The sequence below is a fragment of the Microcebus murinus genome, chromosome 10 (assembly GCF_040939455.1).
Source record: "Microcebus murinus isolate Inina chromosome 10, M.murinus_Inina_mat1.0, whole genome shotgun sequence".
NCBI classification, from domain to species: Eukaryota; Metazoa; Chordata; class Mammalia; order Primates; family Cheirogaleidae; genus Microcebus; species Microcebus murinus.
In genome coordinates, this window is record NC_134113.1 from 7,734,799 (window position 1) to 7,758,775 (window position 23,977).

Consider the following 23,977-nt stretch of genomic DNA (forward strand, 5'->3'; position numbering starts at 1 on the left):
CTCTGTTGCCCAGGCTGGAGTGCAGTGGCATGATCATAGGTAACTGTAGCCATGAAATCCTAGGCTTCAAGCAATCCTGCCTCAGCCTCCCGAATTGCTAATTATAGGCGTGAACCACCACACCTGGCTAATTTTATTTTTCACATAAAACGTTCTGCCGATTTCACTATCGTATGTGGAATGATATGGAGAAGATTTAGCATGGTCCCTGTACTAGTATGATAATCCACGTCTTTGGTGTATATATATGTGCTGCTAAAACAGGCACAGTACTCAACAGTATCTAAATGTCATTTCCCTCAACTTTTTATTATGAAAAATTTCCAATTGTCAGAATAGTTAAAAATATGGAACAATGAACAGCCATTACACTTTGACTAGATTGCAATTATATTTTTTTTTTTTTTTTTTGAGACAGTCTCGCTTTGTTGCCCAGGCTAGAGTGAGTGCCGTGGCGTCAGCCTAGCTCACAGCAACCTCAAACTCCTGGGCTCGAGTGATCCTTCTGCCTCAGCCTCCCGGGTAGCTGGGACTACAGGCATGCGCCACCATGCCCGGCTAATTTTTTTTATATATATATCGGTTGGCCAATTAATTTCTTTCTATTTTATAGTAGAGACGGGGTCTCGCTCTTGCTCAGGCTGGTTTCGAACTCCTGACCTTGAGCAATCCGCCCGCCTCGGCCTCCCAAGAGCTAGGATTACAGGCGTGAGCCACAGCGCCCGGCCTGCAATTATATTTTAAAATAACAAAGGTTCAGCATTTTGAGGAACATTACAAAAATCAAAGCAATCTGTAAGTCAGAAAAATACTAAGCAAATACTACATTGAGATTAATAATCTCATGCAAGTGTCAATTACTTGCATGATAAAAATCTTTTTGACACCATCCCTTGACAATGGAAAAGATCAGGAAAGGGCAAAAGGGAGCCCCCAAAAATGGTACAGACTAAACTGAGGGAATCACTGATGGCACAGCAATTCTAGCTAATCATTTTCACATCTGGCCCCCATAAGGAATATGTCCCAAATAAGGAAAAATATAGGGAAAACACATCTTACACATTTTACAAATTCCTTTTATTTTTAGACAGAGTCTCACTTTGTTGCCCAGGCTCAATTGAGTGCCTTGGCGTCAGCCTAGCTCACAGCAACCTCAAACTCCTGGGCTCAAGCAATCCTACTGCCTCAGCCTCCTGAGTAGCTGGGACTACAGTCATGTGCCACCATGCCTGGCTAATTTATTCTATATATATTAGTTGGCCAATTAATTTCTTTCTATTTATCGTAGAGATGGGGTCTCACTCTTGCTCAGGCTGGTTTCGAACTCCTGAGCTCAAAAGATCCACCCACATCGGCCTCCCAGAGAGCTAGGATTACAGGCGCGAGCCATTGCGCTTGGCCGCAAATCCTTTTCTTGAAAAATTTTTTTCTAAGGTTTAATGAATTTCACACCAAAAAGTATATTACAGCTCAACCTTAAGTAGATTATATACAATTATTTTATTTTTACTCTGATTAAAAACAAAGGTATTGTTTTTGGAGTTTCTTCTCTATTAGACTTGAGAAGTTTTGCCAAGATTTACCTGTAAAAATGGAACTTACTTTTAGCAGAAAACTTATTTTCTTTCCTAGTTCGTGCAGTTTTCTTTAAACAGCCATCACAAACAAATCTAAAATATAAATCAAGATTTTGTTTACATAACTTAAAGAAGCCTTTAAAGTATGTGTATAACAAAATCTACTGTGTAAATAAAATTAAAATTCAAAAGACAATCTGGTAGAAAATTATCCACATTTCTATCAGAGAGTTACAACCAATACACAAATGCTTTGGGGGGGGGTGGGGGACATAGGCAATATATGTAACCTTATGTAACACTTGCACCCCATAATAAGCTAAAATAAAAAAATAAAGCAAATGCTTTCAGAAATCAGTTAGAAAAAGCATAACGGAAAAACAGGCAATAGATACGAACTGTTGAAGGGCATATAAATTGGTTTACACACAGAAAGATGATCCAGGATTATAAACACGAAATGGTTTTTTATTTTGCCAATCATATTAGCTAGAGTTAAGTGTCAGTACTCCTTTTGTTACTGGTTAGAACGTACATTTTGAGAGCAAAACCAATATATTTAAAATGTATATTCTCTTTGTTCCTGCAATTGTATATGATGCGTGTAAGTAGAGTTTCTTGCAAAAACCTGAGACCACATAAATGTTCCTGAAAGTAAATAATTAAATGGGTAACTTATAGAATACTAAGCATCCATTAAAAATGCAGCAGACATACTTGAAATGTCCACAACCTATAAGATGGAGAAATTTAAAAAATTAAAAACATATACAAATCAAATATTTTACTGATTTATATATTTCATACAATAAAGGAGATTATCTCTAACAAGCTGACTGATCCTAAATGGCAAAAATCACAAGTCTCTTAAATCATTTTTTACCAAACCTGAGATTAAGCACTAAAAAGGCACAAAGACAACTTACACTGAAAATTAAAAACCTACCACTAAATGTTACCTATTGCAATTTTTCTTAGTATTATTTTCTAGAAATTTGGTAATTAGACCCCTCTTTCCTGTAACCTCCAAACCAGCCCCAACAAGCAGTCCAAGAACAGAGAAGAAGACAGTATGGAAAACCAGACCCAATGAGAGACACTTTTGATGCCCTAGTTCCCTTTTCTTGGAACACAGCTGAAAACAGTCCCATTTTTGGGAGAGTAAGAAATAGCCTCTCTGACTCCCACTGGTCAATTATACTTTTAACTGCAGCTATGTAACCTAATGTCCCCAACCACACCAACAGATATTTAAACCGAACACTTACCAGGCTCACAATTTAGTGTATCACTCATACACCATGTTTTCCTAGCTAGGAATAGAGGTTCACCGCACCCTCCATATATGTACATTTTTAATATTTCTACAGCAGTATAAATAACATTGTCTGCAAAATTCAACTACATCCAACACTTGTTATTAGTTTCCAGAAACATTACTGACAGGATTGAATTTTTTTTTTTTTTTTTTTTTAGATAGAGTCTCATTGTCTTGCCTGGGCTTGAGTGCCGTGGCATCAGCCTAGCTCAAAGCAACCTCAAACTCCTGGGCTAAAGCAATCCTCCGGACTCAGCCTCCTGGGTAGCTGGGACTACAGGCACATGGCACTGTGTCTGGCTAATTTTTTCTTTTTGAGACAGAGTCTTGCTTTGTTGTCCAGGCTAGAGTGAGTGCCATGGCATCAGCCTAGCTCACAGCAACCTCAAACTCCTGACCTCGAGCAATCCTCCTGTCTTGGCCTCCCAGAGTGCTAGGATTACAGGTGTGAGCCACCATGCCTGGCCAGCACTGAATTTTGATGAATAATAACTACAATATAATTAAAAACCCAGAATAAAATATAGGTATATGGATATAAAGAAAGTACACAAATAACAAAGATCTACTTTTATTTTTGCTTTCTAGGTTATGTAATGTTTTAAAACTGGACTGTGGCTGGATGCGGTGGCTCACGCCTGTAATCCTAACACTATGGGAGGCCGAGGAAGGTAGATCGTTTGAGCCTAGGAGTTCAAGACCAGCCTGAGCAAGAGAGACCCCATCTCTACTAAAAATAGAAGAAATTACTTGGATAGCTAAAAATATATATAAAAAAATTAACTGGGCATGGTGGCACATGCCTGTAGTCCCAGCTACTTGGGAGGCTGAGGCAGAGTTTGAGGTTGCTGTGAGCTAGGCTGATGCAATGGCACTCTGGCCTGGGCAACAGAGTGAGTCTCTGTCTCAAAAGAAAAGAAAAAAAAAACAAAAAACCAGACTGTAATTATGTTTTCCTAATCGAAGCAAAAATTTTTAGAGATAGTAACTTTGAAGATATGATATAGCAAAGAAGAAAAAACTTAATATTCACGATGAAGAAAATTTCCAGAGAAAATATTGAAATAAGGCTTACCCAAGTGGCCAGATGATCTCATGATGAAGAACACATATCTGATGCATCTTTCTTCCACACTCTGTACATTCAACAAACCTGGAAATACAGAGCCAATTTAAAGATTAATTCCAAAACCTTAATGAAAGGAAAACTTCCTTTACTTCCTGTGATTTCTGACAATTCAGAAGATAGCCAAGGTCATGTCCAAAGAATTGAAAAAATAGTTCTAACAAAGTTTTTATTTTTAAGAAGCTCTTTAGTGTTATAGGCAGAGCCGATTTCAAAAGTAATTAAATGTGACCGTGGAAAAACAGTAGCAGAGAAAGATCACTGGTGTTGAAACTTCCGAATGAATCTGATACCATTCCATCCCTCTTAGGAATACCTAGAAAAACGTGTATTTCAGTGCTCCATGCTCTCAAAGGCCTCACTACAAACTAAGGGATTATGAATTATGAACTGAAAATGCAGAGGATAACAGGGATGGAATACATAGCGGTGAGCAGACTGGGCCTATAAAACACTAAAGCAGTAAGTCAATTTAGTGAAATGTAAATAAATACTAACTGTAATGTAGACTAATAGCTGTAGTACTTGCATATGTTCCATATTTTTACCACCTCTGTTGGGTGTATATAATATAGATTTAGCCCAAGAATACAGAATCATATGATTGGTCATAAAAATCCAGAGAATGAAAGGGAGAAGAAAAGTCTAAATGTACTGAGTATACAAACAAGGGGAACTACTTACAGTTCAGGATCCAGTGTGTCATTTTTTCTCTTGGAAAATTGTTCTTTATTTATGGTACTAAGGAGAGAAGAGGGACACAATGAGAAAAAGTGACAAAGATAAGCAATCTGACTGCTATTCTAACCAAAGGGTACAAATCTTACACTATAAATGGATGATTTACATCCTCTAAGATTATACATTTAACAGTTGCATTCCTGACTTACAAAATGCATGTTTATGTAAGGGAATAGGATTTAATAATTATATCCCCTTATAGGAGGAAATCAGGAACCCAGGATGAACTAGAAACATTAGTTCTTTCTTTTCAAATACTGCCTACCATTCTCAGTGTTATTAATAGTTATACCATTTATGGTGTAATGTTCCTAGACTGAGCCACAAAGGATGGTGTGTATGGGGGAAGTAAATCACTATTTAAGAATACCTTTTTTTCAGGGGTGGGTGTATATATGGGGTCTTGCTCTGTCAGGCTAGAATGCAGTGGCATGATCATAGCTCTCTGTAACCTCTAACTCCTGGGCTCAGCAATTCTCTTGTCGGAGCCTCTAGAGTTCACTGGAACTATAGGCAACTGCCACCAGAGCTGGCTAATTTCTCCTCTGCTTTTTGTAGAGACAAGAGTCTCACTATGTTGCCTAGGCTTGTCTTGAACTCCTGGACCCAGCAATCCTCCAGCCTCAGCCTCCCAAAGTGCTTAGATTACAGATGTCAGTCATTACACCTGGCTGTTTTTCTTTGTTTGAAACAAAATCTTGCTCTGTTACTCTGGGTAGACTGCAGTGGCATCATCGTAGCTCACTGCAACCTCAAATTTCTGGGTTCACGAGATCCTCCTCTGCCTCAGCCTCCCGAGTAGCTGGGACTACAAGGCACATGCCATTATGCCTGGCTAATTTTTCTATTTTTAGTAGAGATGGGGTCTCACTCTTGTTCAGGCTGGTCAAGTGATCCTCTTGATCAGCTTCTTAGGATGTTAGGATTTCAGGCGTGAGCCACTGCACCCAGCCAACTAGCTATTTTAACAATACTCTTTTAGGAGAATCTTCTTATCAAACAACTTAGTACATCAACAGAAAATTTCAAATTTTTATTTAAAAAAATTATCTTAGAGGCCGGGCGCGGTGGCTCACGCCTGTAATCCTAGCACTCTGGGAGGCCAAGGCAGGAGGATTGCTCAAGGTCAGGAGTTCGAAACCAGCCTGAGCAAGAGTGAGACCCCATCTCTATTATAAATAGAAAGAAATTAATTGGCCAACTAATATATATAGAAAAATATCAGCCGACCATGGGGGGGCGCATGCCTGTAGTCCCAGCTACTAAGGAGGCTGAGGCAGCAGGATCACTTGAGCCCAGGAATTTAAGGTTGCTGTGAGCTAGGCTGACACCATGGCACTCACTCTAGCCTGGACAACAAAGTGAGACTCTGTCTCAAAAAAAAAAAAAAAAAAAAAAAAAAATTAGAGACAGCAATTCCCTCTGTCACCCAGGCTGGAATGCAGTGTCATAATCATAGCTTACTGCAGCCTCAAACTCCTGGGCTCAGGTGATTCTCTTGACTTAGCCTCCCAAGTAGCTGGGACTACAGGTGCACACCACTATGCTCGGTCAAGAAAATTTCAACATTAATACATGTTTCAGGGCAAATTTGAAGGATAAAAACTCTGTACTTCATATTTTAAGATGTCACATAGCTTCCCATCCTGAAATCTAGCATACAATACTGCTCCTGGCTTCACTACATATAGAAGCTAACAGTCTTACCATTCTCTACTTACAGTCAACTTTAGGGAACCCAACTATCATAACGGTTATTCCTCCTTACAAAAATGAGAACATCTCTGAGGCCAGGTTTGGTGGCTCACACCTATAACCCCAGTACTTTGGGAGGCTGAGGTGGGAGGGTCACCTGAGACCAGAAATTCAAAAGTGAGGACATCTTGCATGTAAAACTCTTTCCTATACTAGTTACAGCCTAGAGATTCACTCATCTCCATTAATAGCATTTTCCTGAATGGCCTAAGGGCTTGCTACTCAAAATGCAATCCGAAGAGCAATGGTACCACAGAAGGATGTGGAAGCTTATTAGAAACGCAGACTCTTAGACTGATTAAAGACCTGCAGAATCAGGAGGGGATTTCTATACTCTTCAAAGTCAGGGATGTACTGCTCTAAGGTATACAACACTTGGCATGTCACCCCAGAGTTCCAATGTTAAGGCTGATGTCCATGCCTCCATCAGGGAAACCTATACTAGAGGTGACCTCTATGGTTTAACCAAGGGTCAAAACATCTCAATGCTCAAGGGTTCCCAGTATTTATTCTCCTAGACTAGCATCCATACCCTACTATATTGTATTTGTGCGGTGACTAAACAGAAAGTGCAACTTTACAACTCAATTTGGAAAAAATTTAACCAGTTTTCCTTGGAGGCCCTGATTTTTTACTAGTAACATGACAACTCCATATTTTTGTGGAATGTTATGAACAGCTTTCCTTTATTATAGGTAAATATGAACCTCCAAGAATACTAAAATTACATGAAACAGTTCTTTTTAACTAAACAGCCTGAATTTATTCAAATGTAAAGATTACTACTACTAATATTAGGCAGTTTAGGCTATATGCTGAGTTGGTGAGACTGCAAAGTACATCTAAGTCTCTTAAACCTCTACATGCTGTTAAAATTTTCACTATTATAGTGATTTAGAGCTTCTATTAATCTATAAGAAGGGTGTAGGGTGGTTATTAGTTTGATTCTTCTCAAACTCAAAACAGTTAATTAAAAATGAAGTCCTTCTCTTGCACTATCTAATTTTTAGAAGAAAAGCTGACTGTTTTTATTTTTTAATTCTTTTTTTCTATATATTTTTAGTTGGCCAATTATTTCTTTCTATTTTTAGTAGAGATGGGGTCTCGCTCTTCCTCAGGCTGGTCTTGAACTCCTGAGCTCAAGCAATCCTCCTGCCTTGGCTTCCCAGAGTGCTAGGATTACAGGCATGAGCCACCTCGCCTGGTCTAATTCTTTTAATATTATTTTTTAGAGACAGTGTCTTGCTCTGTCACCCAGGCTGGAGTGTAGTGGCCTGATCATAACTCAGTTTATTTTTTTTATTTATTTATTTTTTTTTTCATTTTTTTTAAACTGGGTTTGTCACAGGAGCATATAACTCACTTTAGCCACAAACTCCTGGGCTCAAGCAATCCTCTTGCTTCAGCCTCCTGAGTAACTGGGACTGCACGCACCATCACATCTGGCTAATTTTTAAATTTTTTGTAGAGATGGGGTCTTTGCTATGTTTTGCAGGCTGGTCTCAAATCGCTAACCTCAAAGTGCTCCTCCTGCCTCTGCCTCCCAAAGTGCTGGGATTTTGGGTGTGAGCCACCATACCTGGCCTTAAAGTTTCTTTATAGAAGAAATATTTTCAGTATAGTTAAGATGACCACCCATACATTCCCTAGAGAAGTGCTAACTAATAGAATTTTCTGCTGTGATGGATTACGTTTTCTGTGTTGACCTCCAGTGCCACAGATGGCTATTGGATACTTGAAATGTGAGTACTACAACTGACAATTTTAACGTTATTCACATTATTTATTTATGTATTTTTCTGAGACAGAGTCCCACACTTTGTTGCCCCAGGTTGGGTACAGTGTCAACATCACAGCTCACTGCAATATCTAACTCTTGGGCTCAAACGATCCTCCTGTCTCAGCCTCCTGAGTAGCTGAGACTATAGACCCACACCATCGATCTCAGCTAATTTTCTCTTTCTGGTAGAGACAGGGTCTTGCTCAGGCTGGTCTTGTACTCCTGAGCTCAAGCAATCCTCCTGCCTCAGCCTCCCAGAGTCCTAGGACTACAGGAGTAAGCCACTGTGTCTGGCCTTATTTACTTTTAATTTGTATTTAAACAGCCATCTGAGGGTAATGGCTACTACACTGGACAACATAGCTCAAGACCGTTTAGAAAGAAGCCTGAACACAATAATATGATAACACACTGAGAAGATAGCACTTTTCAAAATAATGTAGCTACTTACGTTTGAGGCTGGGAAGGGTCATCCCCCAAAGAAACGCTCTCCCCTTGGATTTCATTGAAACACTTCTCACAGAAATGATACCTGTCGGCAAGAAGGCCATACTGAGGTGAACTGTTCCGTTCACACAACACAGCCCAAGCCAAGCAACGAAGCCACCAATCACAGCAGGCCAAGGAGGGGGACGGGAGCAGAGAGCAGGTCATCAACGGCGACAAGGACATTCAATGATGCAGATTTATGGGCCCCACAGTTTGGGTTTTTTGGTTTTTTTTTTTTTTTTTTTTTTTGTTATCAAAGCCAAGTGCAGACAACGACAAGCATGAGGGAGAAAAAAAAAACACAAAACAAACGAAGAAATGAGGGATTGCAGGACAACAAAAAACATAAAAGCAAGACAGAACAACACAAAGCAGAAAGCCAAGGCAAAGCACAGATTAGCATTAAATATCTCAAATGGGATCACAAGTAGCAAATGATTACAGCAAATAAAAACAAAAGTTTCACTTACACAGACCCATACCCTTTTATTTCAATAATTAATATTATTTGATATAAATAATCAAAAGGAGGGAAGAGGATAAATATACTAGGGAGAGAAGGACTGCTGCTCTCAACATTACCTAAATATAGCAATCATATATACCTCTTCCCACTTTCAAACAAAACAAAACATATCCATCATGGATATAGTAGCAGGAAATAACATCCTAAAACAACTGAGGACTGAAAAATACGAAAATTTCTTCTTGATCCCAAGGAAGCCATAAGTAACAAAAATAATTTTTCACTGAAAAGCCCTGCACGAGCAGTTAAATACTGACTACAGCCATCAAGTGACACATTCAAAAGGTAGCGGTGTGTGCAGGTACATGACTAAACAGGACTTGGTACAATGATGAACAATGCTGTAGACTGCTGTTACAAATCCAAAAACAGTATAAATGCCAAGATTGTAACAACATAAGAAAAGTTTCATGCCAGTTGTTACTTGCTTTTTTAAAGCATACAGTGCTTATAACAACTTGAATCCCACTTTTCCTAGGTTTCAATGAGTAAAAAATGGGATTTTTACTCATTGTAAAATAAAAACATTAGGCCTACAAAGCATAAGGAGTGCCCGTAACTTTTTGTAAATAGTACAAAAAGTGTGACTTTTCAAAGCTAGAAATGCATCTGTAGCACACAAGTTCAGCAAAAACCAATAACATGGGCTTGGTATTATCAAGTAAGGGTATTAACTGCCCAGCCTTGCTATTACTATATCAGAGCTCCAAACACCCTATGCTAACTATATTGCAGGCTAATTACTGAAAATGGGAGGGAAACTGTGGTTAAGAGAGATTAGTGAAGTGATTACAGCTATTGGTGGGGCATGAGAAAAAAGGCAGAAGTGCCTAGTTTATTAAGGTACTGTCATATGTAAGTCTTTGTAGGGAAAAATCAGGTGCAGAGCTATTTTGGAGGTTTTCCTTTTAATTTGCTTATTAATAGAGAAAAAATAAATACTTTGGAATCCTGTTTTCATATATTCCAAAAGCAACAATTTAGGAATAGGCAACACATAAAAAAGGGAAACATTTCCAAAAAAGCAGTCTAAAAGGCATTAAAGATTTTCTGGGGAGTTTAATCTCCTGAGTTTTGCCTTGGTCTATAGTAAGTACTAAAAGCCCAATAGAAAGAGAAGTGGGGCCTTGGGTTCCTTCCTGCTAAAAATAAGGGCCCAGACAACTGATGCAATGCTGATCTTTGACACAAAATTTTATAATTCTGCTAAGAAAGGCAGAAGGCAAAAAAGAGAACTTGTGCTGTACAGCTGTTTTCAAGCAAGTTACACATGAACCATGATTGTATGTGTTCTGGTCCATCCGCATGCACTCCCTAGACATGTGGACATATGGGCCAGGGTCCACATGTAGTTAGGCTTACCTGTTCTGGTAACTGTAATAAGTGGCATCACGAGGGATTGTGCACAGTTGTTTGCCATAGCAACACAGTGTCTGTGGAGAGAACTCCAACTGCAAAAGAAACCATTTGTTAAAAAGCACAAAGGCCTTAACGATAAGCCAGAACAATCATAGTGGCAAAGTATAAACAAAAGTCATTGATGCCTTAGTTCTTATTTATGTTAACCATAATAGGCTACTTCCTATTTCAGTTTCCAAAAACCATTCTAAGTTTACTCCTACATTATTTCATTGCCCTGAGGTAGGCTTACCAGTCATATCCATCTACCACTTTACCAAAGACCCAACAGGACATGTGGACCTCAAGAATCTGAACTGGTATGCAAAGGAAAACCAGCATATGCTGAGCAATGTGCACACACATCTGACCATGATAAAGCCCCAACTCCGTGTAAGTTTATAGTCTGATGATTCATTATTTTAATTGCTCAAGTTTTTCATAAAATTCAGGCGTGCAAAAAAAAAAATCTTTACAGAAAGTCCATTAATAAACAGATAATATTGTGGTATGTGCAAATAAGTCTAAACAATGCATTAAGGAAAAGGCCATGTCAATGCCAGAAGCAGAATATTCTCTTATGCCATTAGCATGTTCTAGGTATCCTAGAAAATTTAAAGGTAAGTCTGAGAACCATTTCTTACCTTTCTGCCACAACAATATCCAAGACTTTGCATGACTGGATCAATTTCTTGTTCAAAGACCTCAGAAAGTTTGGAGCAGTATTTGTATACCCGTGATGTTTTCCGATTATATAACCAAGCATTGTTGAACATAAGCCAAATGTCATCCACATATTGCCAAGGCTCCTGATACTGTCCAGTGTCTAACTTCCTCTTGATGGTAGAAAGATCCATGGGGCTCTTCACAATATCAAAATAATCCTAGAAGGAAAAATGACACTAAACAACATTGCCCACGTCTCAGTATATTTAATCTTCCTATTATCATTAACTTTCCAGGTAATTCTGAATTTGACCTGTTTATATTCTCAAAGAGTTGACTAACATCCATCACGTCTTTAAATTATTAACCTACACAGATATGAAGCGGCTCAGAGGACGGAGAAGACAGAGCTATAGACTTTCCAGACAGGAGGCTGATGATTGTCTACTGAAACAACTCCACATGCTTTACAGCAATGTTACGTGAGATCAACAGTCAAGACACTTAAAATTTTAATACCAGAAGGGGCCTGCAAATGAGGAAACTAATAAGCCCAGAGAACTTCAGTGTTACATCTAAGATCACAGAAAAATATAGGAAAAACAAATTCCTAAAGGACTTTTGACCCTAGAAGCACTCATCTAATAATATCTAGAGATCCACAAATGAAACTTGCCAGCAGCTTGGTGTATTAAAGACATTTTAAAAGACAAATCTAACCTGGGTCTACCTTTCTATCATGATCTACTACTCTTCAAATAATAAAAATAAACCATATAACCTAGCAATTCCACTGGTAGGTACATCCCAAAGAGAAATAAAATTATACACCCACACAAAAATTTGCAAACCAATATTAATAGAAGTGCTGTTAATAACCCAAAACTGGAAACTCAAATGTTTATGTACGAACTAATGAACAGGTAAAGAAAATGTGGTATATCCACATGGTGAAATATTATTGGGCCATAAAGAGGAATGAAGTATTGATTTATGCTACAACATGAATGAACACAAATAAAACACTGTGATAAATAAAAGAAACCAGTCACCACACCCTTAATCCCAACATTCTGGGAGGCCGAGGTGGGTGGATTGCTCAAGATCAGGAGTTCGAAACCAGCCTGAGCAATTGTGAGATCCTGTCTCTACTAAAAATAGAAAGAAATTAATTGGCTAACTTAGAATATATAGAAATAATTAGCTGGGCATGGTGGCGCATGCCTGTAGTTCTAGCTACTTGGAAGGCTGAGGCAGAAGGGTTGCTTGAGCCTAGGAGTTTTGACGTTGCTGTGAGCTAGGCTGACACCACGGCACTCTAGCCCTGTCAACAGAGTGAGACTCTGTCTCAAAAAAAAAAGGAAAAAAGAAACAAGTCACAATCACATATTGTTATGTTTCCATTTAATGAAATTTCCAGAATAAACAAATCCAGAGAAAGAAGGCAGGCTGGTGACTGCCTAGCACTGGGGTGCTATGGGAGGAAATAATTAGTGACCATTAACAGATATGGGTTTCTCTTAGGGGGTGATGAAAATGAATCAAAAGTGTGATGATTAGTTGCACAACTATGAAAAAACTAAAAATCACTGAATTGTACACTTTAAATGGATGACTTGTATGGAATGTGAATTATCTATCAATCACACTATAATAAATTAAGGAAAAAATCAGAAGTACCAGCACATACTTACAGGGATTCCTAGAAGTTGAGGGTCCACAGGTTGACGAAAGGGAAGGGATTCCGGATCCTGGCGATAAAGTGCCTCCAATGTTGGCATCAGTGCCTGTCGTAATTCTTCTGGTTTGAAAACTTTAAGAAGAGTACATTTGAAATTAGTTATCAATTAAGCAGAAATCACGTAGAAGCTCTAAAAAGCATCTTAAGACTAATAAAATATAAAATTAATTACATCGCCCCTTTGGAAATACCACAAAGGGTTCATTTCCTGATTCTAACTCCTGCTCTGATTTAGGCCATACCTAAACAACAGAATGTCTTGGCAACTTTAAATACTATTTCATGGCTCAGCTAATTTTTCAGTCACGAATTCAGTTAAGATAGTAGAGCTGGCCAAGTAAAAACAGTATATAAAGGCTTCTAAAAAATTATGAAGACACATGGCCGGGCGCGGTGGCTCACGCCTGTAATTCTAGCACTCTGGGAAGCTGAGGCGAGCGGATTGCTGGAGGTCAGGAGTTGGAAACCAGCCTGAGCAAGAGCGAGACCCTGTCTCTACTATAAATAGAAAGAAATTAATTGGCCAACTAATACATATAGAAAAAATTAGCTGGGCATGGTGGCGCATGCCTGTAGTCCCAGCTACTCGGGAGGCTGAGGCAGCAGGATCGCTTGAGCCCAGGAGTTTGAGGTTGCTGTGAGCTAGGCTGATGCTACAGCACTCACTGTAGCCTGGGCAACAAAGTGAGACTCTGTCTCAAAAAAAAAACATGAAGACACTTCCAATAGTAACAGTCCGAAAGATACTGGTGGGTAAGAGAGTGATACCATCAAGCAAGAACATATAAAATTAGGACATCAGTATTTAACAAGTCAGAAATTAGATTGGTATTGTCACTACACAAAGGAATCAGAAGCACTGAAGGGAAATGGTCTGCATTCAAAATGCTTGAGATTTGAGAGCTGAGGAAGAAGAGATGATTACTATTTTAATGGCAAATATTAGGTTTAAAAAAGAGTTATTGCTAGAACAATGGACTTAATTGATCAAATTAAGTTCAAACGTGTTCTCTGTGATGTTTCCCAAAAGTCAAGAAAGATTTGCCATCATATCCCAAATGGAATAAATTTAAGTAATTGTTTAAGAAGCTAGTGATTAAAGGTACAATTTTCAGCTTTAAAAAAAAAGTCTGAAGGCTGGGCACAGTGGCTCACGCCTATAATCCTGGTACTCCGGCAGGCCGAGGCAGGAGGACTGCTTGAGGTCAGGAGTTCCAGACCAGCGTGAAGCAAGAATGAGACCCTGTTTCCACCAAAAATAGAAAAAATTAGCTGGGCACAGTGGTGTGTGCTTGTAGTCCAAGATACTCGGAAGGCTAAGGTAGGAGGATTATTTGAGGCCAGGAGTTTGAGGTTGCAGTGAGCTTATCATGACGCCACTGCACTCTACTTCTGTCTCCGAAAAAGTCTAAGTATTATTATAATTACTTAGACCTTAGGCCTTATTAGTTCTTGATTTGTAAATTATTTTATCTTCACAAGAGGATATATTTGTTACTTTAGATATTTTTCACCTCAAGGTGGGGGGTTCCCATTAAAACTAAGATACAAACAGAAGATGGTTCTTTCTCTCTTATACTTCATTGTGCTCAAAACGATCAATTTGAATAAACTTGTGACATAAGATGTTTTAAAGAGAGAGTCCTAATAGTAAGATTGGGACTGTTACAGCCTACAATAAATACTGCAATATATACAAACCTTATTTTTAAATGAAAATAATTTTTTAAACCCAACATTTTATAACATATTATTATTAATGGAACACACTTTCATAAACATCTCCAAGAGCCAGCAGACTAATCCTTGAGGTAAGTCCTACCTGTGCCCCTTTGCAAGGGTCACAAGAGCCACAAGAAATTCTAGTCCTAAAACAGTCAATTACTGTATGTGGGAATTACTGGAGTTCAAAACATCCCCCCCTCCTCTGCCCACCCACCCGCAGTGCTGGGTGCTCTGCTTGACCCATTCACTCTCAGCAGAGACTCCTTCAGTCTGCTGGGGTTTGTATTCCAGCCCAAGCACTGACAAGCTGAGTAATCTGTGGTTAGTTACTTTACTGTGCTAAGTCTTAGATTAATAACCTCATAGAGTTGTTGTTAAGTTATTAAATGAGAAAGTGCAGGTGCTTGGCACATAGGAAGTAAATGACAGATGTTACTATTATTACTATTTTTTTCCTACATTTTAATGAAAACTTTTATTTAACATTTTCCCTCCTCTGAAAAAGAGATAATTTTTAGTTTTCTTTTTAATTTTTTTAGATATAGAGTCTTGTTATGTTGTCTAGGCCAGAGAACAGTGGTGAAATCATAGCACATTGCAGCCTGAAACTCCTGGGCTTCAAATCCTCCTGTCTCAGCCTCCTGAACAGCTGGGACTACAGTGCTCACCACCACACCCAGCTAATTAAAAAAATTTTTTTTTGTAGAGACAGTGTCTCGTTATGTTGCCCAGGCTGGTCTTCAACCCTTGACCTCAACCAATCTGGCTGCCTCAGCCTACAAAAGTGCTGGGATTATAGGTATGAGCCACCACAGCTAGCCAACAGATCATTTTTAGAGGGTGTTGACCACTGAGCACTGAAGAAATGAGAGGTATGACTCAGTGATTGCAGGAAGTAAATATATCTAAAGGAAGGAAAAATTATTTTTCAACATTAGTAATAATGAAGAGATCAGGCCCACAGCTGCAAGAGTAATGAAATCACATGAATGGTAACTTCCAGGGCCTAAGAGGCCTGATTCCAATTCTACTCTGAGTCTTTGGTTTTCTTCACTACCTCCAGAACAAAGAGCCTAAGAGACTCACTCTTTTTCTTTGACTGTCCTGGAGCTGGAGATGACTGGGTAGCTGAAGTACTTGGCTGATCTTCCTCCTCTTTAATTTCAGTTTTTAACTCAGTGCCTCTCTCGTCTGTTTCTGTAGCTTCTACTTTGCAGTCTTCTGCTTTTGTCTACAAGAAAAGGTAAAAATATTCGATAGGGAATAAATAAGATCATTATCATTACATTTTTACTGTGCTCTGTGCACATAGTATAAAAGACCCTTTCTCACATTAAAATCTATGCAACAAGCCCTAATTATCACAACACTTTCTTAAAATATTGATTTTTTTAAAAAATTACATTTCTAGATTGAGGTCCAAATGAAATCACAGCAGTAATTGCTCTACTCTCACCTCTGCAATATCTTCTGGCTGATTATCTGCTGGTTCTGGCTGATCCACTTCCATTTTAGCCTCCATTTTCACTTCCTGTGAAGGCTGCTTCTCAGGAATGGTCTGAGAATTCACTTCTGTGCTACTAGTTGATGGAGGATTTGATACCTGTCCTTCAATGCTCACAGCTGGCTGGGAAAGCTGGGCAGAAAAGGGAAGAAAACACAGAGTTTTGTCAATTATGCAACCAGAATTTAAGGCACTCAACAGGATGGCAGTATCAACCACCTCCCTGTTATTGTTACATTTTACGGTGCTTTCACTTGCTATCCCCATTTTACCTATATTAATTATACTTAAGAACACGAAATTGAGGAATTGTAAATACTGGCTGACTGGTTATACAAAAAAAAAAAAAATCACCAGCAACTGTTTCTTTGGTAACTATCACTCTCTGGCAGTGCGGGAGTGGTGGGGGTTTCAAAGACACTGATTCAGAGAAGCTCACATTTATAAAGAAATTAAACGAAAGAAAATAAGGACGATTGCCTATCTTTGTTTTTAATTTCTCATTAGAGAAAGTTTCAAATGTACAGAAAAGGAGAATAAATATAATCAATCCCCATACAGGCTGGCTGCTTAAAATCATCACATTCTAATAGGATAACTGGCAATTCCTATCTTTTTCCTACGTCTTCTAAAAAGAAACCTCATAATGAGAAAGTATTTTCTGGAACTACCCTAATAACGAATAAAACCAAGCATTGTCTAAAAGTGTTATCCAGCAAAAAATAAAATAATTTTTTTTTTTTTTTAAATAAGAAAAACAGTCCGAAAGTGGTGGCTCACGCCTGTAATCCTAGCACTCTAGGAGGCCGAGGCAGGCGGATTGTCTGAGCTCAGGAGTTTGAGACCAGCTTGAGCAAGAGCGAGACTCTGTCTCTACTAAAAAAAAAAAAAAAAAATAGAAAAAAATTAGTTGGACAACTAAAAAAAAAAAAAAATATATATATATATATAAAAATTAGCCGGGCGTGGTGGTACACGCCCACAGTCCCAGCTATTCGGGAGGCTGAGGCAGGAGGATTGCCTGAGCCCAGGACTTTGAGGTTGCTGTGAGCTAGGCAGATTCCACGGCACTCAAGCCTGGGTAAAAGAGTGAGACCCTCTGTCTAACAAAAAAAAAAAAAAGAAACATAAAACCAAGCAGATCCACAGATTCCTTTCTGCATTCCACTCTTCCTTGCCGATCAGAGGCCATGATAAACCACTCACCAGTGAACAGTATTTTATCAAAGACTTTGGTAAATGGACCTCTCAATTCATCAACATGATTGAGAATCAAAATATTGTTATTATTATAGAAAGTTCTAAGCCTTAATAAAGTTCTATTAAAGGATTAAACTACTAATTGAGTTTAGATTTCTACTATTAATATATTCATAACCAACCTCTCACAAGGAAGCTACAGGTTGTTCTGGTTCTGGAAATGTATCATCTTTAACCCTGGTTAGTGCCACAGGGACTCATAAATCTGTAAATTTTCCATTTGATTTCTAAGTATAATGCCCTAAACTGTTTAAAAGAGATTCTTTAAATGTATCTAAAATTCATGTAGTACACTAAATGATATACTAAATAAGCAGAAGGACTGTCCCTTTGTCATTCCTCTTTAAATGCCTCCCAAGCCCTAGAATATAACATGAAGGACAATGGTCTTAGTCAGACCTAAATAAAATCTTTGTATTCCCTTCTATACTAAGTACGATCATAGGAAGGAAAAACAGAAAAAGGAAGTTCTTTAATGGAAAAGAGATTTATTCCATTCTATCTGTGGAGACAATAATAAAAGATAAGACAAAAAAGAATAGAAATGGCATAGAAGTAATGTAATACTACAGTGCAGCTGAGATGATTCCCCTTAAATCCAAATCTCTGCTTACTGGAGTTGCAGGCTGCGGAGGCAGCAGCGGTGCTGTTGGGGTAGGCACAGAGGCTGTTGTTGTACTCTGCTGGGAGCGAGGCTGCTGCTGAGGCTGGTCAGCTGAAGGAGCAGTAGGAAGGGAAGGCTGCACTTGGGGGGGAAGTTGTGTTGTTGGTGGTGTGGGTGTCTGCCTTGGAGGAGGATGAAGAGCCTGGGACTGTGGCCCTGGAGGCATGGCTGGAGGTGTAGGAACAGGGGCTGGAATTGCTGTTGCTGGTGGCTGCTGAGACCCTATGCTTGGGGGAGTGTGGTGAGGGGTAGGGGTACGACTGGGCACAGGAGACGGTGAATTCTGATGCAGAGCTGGTTGAGGGAGAGGCGGGCAGTGAATGTGGCTCCCTTGAGACCCTGGAGGCATTATAGGAGAGTTCACTGGGCAGGAAGAACTGGACATTTGTGCCTGTTAAAATGAAAAACATAACAATGTAGCAATTCAAAACACAATTAGAGAAATATTTACACAGGCAGGTTATATGCATTTAAGACACAAACTAAAGAAAATGAAGCCATGCCTCTATTTCAAAATGTGTAAAAGGCGAGGTACGATGGCTCATGCCTGTAATCCTAGCTCTCTGAGAGGCCAAGGTAGGACGATGGCTCAAGGTCAGGAGTTCGAAACCAGCCTGAGCAAGAATGAGACCCCACCTCTACTAAAAATAGAAACAAATTAATTGGCCAACTAAAAATATATAGAAAAAAATTAGCTGGGCGTGGTGGCGCATGCATGTAGTCCCGGCTACTCAGGAGGCTGAGGCAGAAGGATCGCTTGAGTTCAAGGAGTTTGAGGTTGCTGTGAGCTAGGCTGATGCCACGGTACTCTGGCCCAGGCAACAGAGACTCTACCCCCCCCCCAAAAAGTAAAAAATCCTATCACTGGGGTCCTAACTTTGAACAACACAACCAATATGGTATGTAACCAAAGAGATGTTAACCAATTCAGCAGAATGGCCTCAGCTACTGCGAAAGCATGGGACAAGGGAGTACACAGTTCTCTGGGGCCTTACTGAGCTCTCTTTAGCCAGTCTTCTTCCTTCTATGTTGTAGTTCTAAGATTTTATTTTTAAAAGTGTTCACTACTTAAAGTTCAAACTATCAATTGGAATTATTTCCTAATTTGTAACAACACCATTGCTATGTCACAGAATAATCTCTTCATGTTACAGCAATTTGAGTTCAAGAAAAATAAATAAATAAATAAAATAAAAAAAAAATCTCTTCATGTTCAGAATACCAGAAGCCCAAAATTCTTATTTTTACCCTGTATTTCCTGCCACCCTTCCCTTTAAGACCTAAATAAAGTTTCAAGAAACAAGAAATAAGTAAAAAAAATTCACTTATGAGACATACTTGAGACACTGGAACTTGCCCACTGGATGGAGCCAAAGGCATATTTGTTACATTCATTCCCTGTGATGAGAACTGAGCCTGGGGAAGGAACTGGCTCTGGTTGGGAGGCTGCTGCATACGAGGCCCATAGCTCATAGGCTGCAAAAAACCACAAAGCACCAAACTGCTGCATTAGTTATTCTACTACACCACTATGGGCCTACTCTCAGGCTTATTGAGCAAAGAAGGGCCAGACACAAGGGAATAAGTGAAGTAGGAGGGGAACAGAATGTGGCAGAACAACTCACTCTCATACTAAGATGGAACAGCCTCACTGTTTACCTCAGCCTACTCTCAAATAATAACAACAGGTTAGGGACAAATGCACATTCTACACAAATATGCCTAGAAGTCTGACAAGGAAGAGAGGTTAACTGTTTCTCTGCATTCTCTAAGTAAGGAGAGTGACTCATGATTTCATGAGCTCATGTCAGTGCTGCTGTAACAGCACAAACTCTAAGACTTCATACTGAGAAAAAATAGTAAAATCTTACAAGCTGTGGCTAAATGTGTTAGGACTCGTGATCCACAAATGCTCTAGGATTGTGATATTTCGTTTCTAATACTATTCTACACAAATCCAGGAATTTATTAAAGGATGGAAATCTATAGAGTACCAAAGGCCAAAAATTATAAGCTAAAAAGAACATTTGTCTTATAGATTAAAATGAAGAATAGGAATCCTTATTAAACATGGCAGATCTGCGAGAAATAGTAATGCTAAAGAACCTCCAAAAGGCTAAAAAATTGGAAGCACCAGCTAACTTTAAAGGACAGGGGTGGGTTGTGGCCAATGTGAAGGGCTGGATGGTTGATTAAGAGTTTGTATAAGGTGGTACCTCCCATGGGGGGGGGGGATTCTGCCTAAGGGGTGGCAAGATGCTCATTCTCTCTTCCCCAGTCTCTAAATCAGGCAACTGCCCCTCCATTACCCTTGCAAAAGACCATCTGTTACCTGGGGAGGGGAAGACAGGCATCAGGGAAGAGATATGACTGTGAAAAAGTGTGCTGGCTACTAAACATTAGAAATCAAGGGACAGTGAACTGGCTGCTTTTTTTCAGCTTTTTAGTAGACCTAAATATAACAGAATTGCAATAAGAACAAGGCCTTAGAACTTGTTTAAATAAGTATGAGAATTTTTGCTTATGAAGTAAATGCAAATAAGCAAAAAGGACTTCCAAAATTTGAGGTCCAAAGAGATTACCCAAAGAAGTTAAAACTAACCGGATTGAGAGCTCCAGGCTGAGCCAACTGTCCATGGTGCTGAAGAGGAGAAGTTTGCCGGGGTCCAAGAGGAGGCTGGGCCATATTCATCTGGCCGAATTGATTTAAACCTGTAATTGATGCAAAATATTAGATCTGAATACCTGTGTAAAATTAGAAAATAAAAGTTCTTATATCTGGTTCTACATCATTTTACCAGGATGAATAAAGGAACCTGCTTTCAAACATTTACAGTTACAAATGAACCTGTTTCATTTATAGCAACTGTAGATGGGCATTAACTAACATGATTTCTGAACTAAATTTTACAACCTACAGCAATGAATGCTTGCTCATTTAATGTCATCTGCCTCTTGATCTGACAGTCAACTTGCTCTTCACCCTCCCTTCCTCCATGGGCTCCAACTCCAAGAACTTTTCTAATTTCTTGAACAAATAATTATAATACATCCTGATGGCCTAACACAGGAATTGAAGAAACAACTACCATCTTTATTACATGGACTCTCTTAAAAATGAACATGAATTTTTTTTTACAACTTACCAGGTTGTGGAGTTATCCGAGGCATCATCTGGTTTGGCACACTGCCACGGATCATTGTTGGGTCAGGCAGAGGACCATCTAGAACAAAAAAGAGAAATGGTCAAAGAAATATCTTTGCACCAGTTGCCGCTTACCTTAAATAACCCACAAAATATATTTAATAATTATTTTATATTCAACCCCCCACTGCTAAATTAGACTGGCTTAAAAAAAATTATTTTGAAGAATTCAGTCTGAATCTCAAAATAAACACTCTGAGCTAGAAAAGAACCTGAAGAAACGTTATGTCTGGAATGGAAATAATACCTCCAAATGGTTTTAGCCTTATGAACTAGGATGTTTTCCATGTTTACAGTAAAGTCATATAAAAGATTTTCAAAAAAACAAAGATACTGCAGCATTTAACATGCTATTGTTTAAGTCTGAAACTTTTGGTTGGTGTGCAACACACTACGTCTGTAAATAGTCATTATGGATTTTGTGCAGTGGTCACCAAATTTGATCGGGTACCCCAATAGACATGTTTTTATGTACACAAGCCCACCATGAAAACTGATTTTAAATAATATGCATTTTATAATATATATATCAGGTACCTCTTTAAAAAATACAAAAATAAAACATTAAAAATGCAATTTAAAAAAGTTTTAATGTTTTTTTATCTGGATGATCTATCTGCAGAGTGCAGAACTTTCAACATGGCGCACAAAGCAAACAGTATTTCTACAGCATCCAGGAAAAAGGGATGCCTATAGTAACCTGGCTGACCCCTGGCCTCCCTCTCTCCAGGGATGTGCCCTCAAGCCTCAGGCACACATGTGGGAAACCCTGCTCTAGGGAGATACTCACCACTTAGACAACTCTAAACTTTAGTAAATGCGCCAAAGTGACAAAAGAGATGCTGAACATTTATTCGTATAATCTTTTATCTACAACTCTCGAAGATTTTAATAAAGGTACACATGTAATCCATGTTCATTATATAAAAATTAGAAAACGTAAAGAAAAATGAATCATGATCCAATAAATGACTCAGGGGCGGGCCCAGTGGCTCATGCCTGTAATCCTAGCACTCTGGGAGGCCGAGGGGGGCGGATTGCTCGAGGTCAGGAATTCGAAACCAGCCTGAGCAAGAGCGAGACCCCCGTCTCTACTATAAATAGAAAGAAATTAATTGGCCAACTAATATATAGAAAAAACTAGCTGGGCATGGTGGCCATGCCTGTAGTCCCAGCTACTCGGGAGGCTGAGGCAGTAGGATCGCTTGAGCCCAGGAGTTTAAGGTTGCTGTGAGGTAGGCTGACACTGGCACCACAGGACTCACTCTAGCCTGGGCAACAAAGTGAGACTCAAAAAAAATAAAAAACAATAAATGACTCAGCAATAAATGTCCATGAATAGTTTTAATTTCCTTCCACATATATGTATTCACACATACTTTAATACAATGTTTTCACCTAATATATTAGGAATGTTTTTCTCCTGTCAACAACATAGATTGGTGTTGCAAACTAAGTGGCAGCAAGAACCAAAGCACTTAGTATCAAGTGAAATTGTTACAGATGCACCCCAGGCCCCAAGAGAGGGAGTGGATGAGGACTGGGTGAAGTGGAGAGAAAGCACAACTCTTATCAAAGAGTCAGCCCCACTACTCTAGCTGTAGGCAATGTGTCCTTGTGGAAGAGAAGGTCAAATGTGCTAGATCCTTCCATTTTTTATAAAAAAATGCTGATTTTTATGCAAAATCTTATTTTCAAATGAGGCTAATCAAATGAAAATAAAAATAAAAACATAATCCTAGGCCTGGCGCGGTGGCTCACGCCTGTAATCCTAGCACTCTGGGAGGCCCAGGCGGGTGGATCGCTCAAGGTCAGGAGTTCGAGACCAGCCTGAGCAAGAGCGAGACCCCGTCTCTACTATAAATAGAAAGAAATTAATTGGCCAACTAATATATACAGAAACAAAAATTAGCCGGGCATGCTGGTGCATGCCTGTAGTCCCAGCTACTCGGGAGGCTGAGGCAGGAGGATCACTTGAGCCCAGGAGATTGAGGTTGCTGTGAGCTAGGCTGACGCCACAGCACTCACTCTAGCCTGGGAAACAAAGCGAGAATCTGTCTCCAAAAAAAAAAAAAAAAAGAAAAAGAAAAAGAAAAAAGAAACCAATGTTAATGGGCATTTATTTCTTCCAGAACCTTTTTCTGGGCATACACCATACCTCAAAAAAATCAGATTGTAATACATATATAGTTGTCTGTCATCGATTTTTCCTTAAAGGTAGTATGTTTAACAAAAAATTAAGAGGGAAAAGAGGCCGGGCGCGGTGGCTCACGCCTGTAATCCTAGCACTCTGGGAGGCCGAGGCGGGCGGATTGCTCAAGGTCAGGAGTTCAAAACCAGCCTGAGCGAGACCCCGTCTCTACCATAAAAATAGAAAGAAATTAATTGGCCAACTAATATATATATATATATATAAAAATCAGCCGGGCATGGTGGCTTGTGCCTGTAGTCCCAGCTACTCGGGAGGCTGAGGCAGGAGGATCGCTTGAGCCCAGGAGT

At 39.2% G+C, this 23,977-nt stretch overlaps 1 protein-coding gene across 2 annotated transcripts in view; it reads right to left on the reverse strand.

Annotated features, from left to right (window-relative positions):
- The window catches only part of EP300 (EP300 lysine acetyltransferase), an 87,261-nt gene that overhangs the window by 14,233 nt on the left and 49,051 nt on the right, over positions 1–23,977 (reverse strand). Inside the window, exons 11-23 of one of the 2 annotated variants that reach the window (XM_012741780.2) lie at positions 21,420–21,497; positions 20,876–20,985; positions 19,612–19,749; positions 18,224–18,664; positions 16,302–16,481; positions 15,932–16,076; positions 13,074–13,192; positions 11,358–11,597; positions 10,678–10,766; positions 8,752–8,832; positions 4,709–4,765; positions 3,974–4,051; positions 1,606–1,673 (exon numbers count right to left, since the gene is read on the reverse strand). In XM_012741780.2, the coding sequence (XP_012597234.1) occupies positions 1,606–1,673; positions 3,974–4,051; positions 4,709–4,765; positions 8,752–8,832; positions 10,678–10,766; positions 11,358–11,597; positions 13,074–13,192; positions 15,932–16,076; positions 16,302–16,481; positions 18,224–18,664; positions 19,612–19,749; positions 20,876–20,985; positions 21,420–21,497 (1,824 nt within the window). Of the gene's footprint in view, positions 1–1,605; positions 1,674–3,973; positions 4,052–4,708; positions 4,766–8,751; positions 8,863–10,677; positions 10,767–11,357; positions 11,598–13,073; positions 13,193–15,931; positions 16,077–16,301; positions 16,482–18,223; positions 18,665–19,611; positions 19,750–20,875; positions 20,986–21,419; positions 21,498–23,977 lie in introns of both variants that reach the window. The other variant, XM_076006970.1, reaches the window with a different exon arrangement.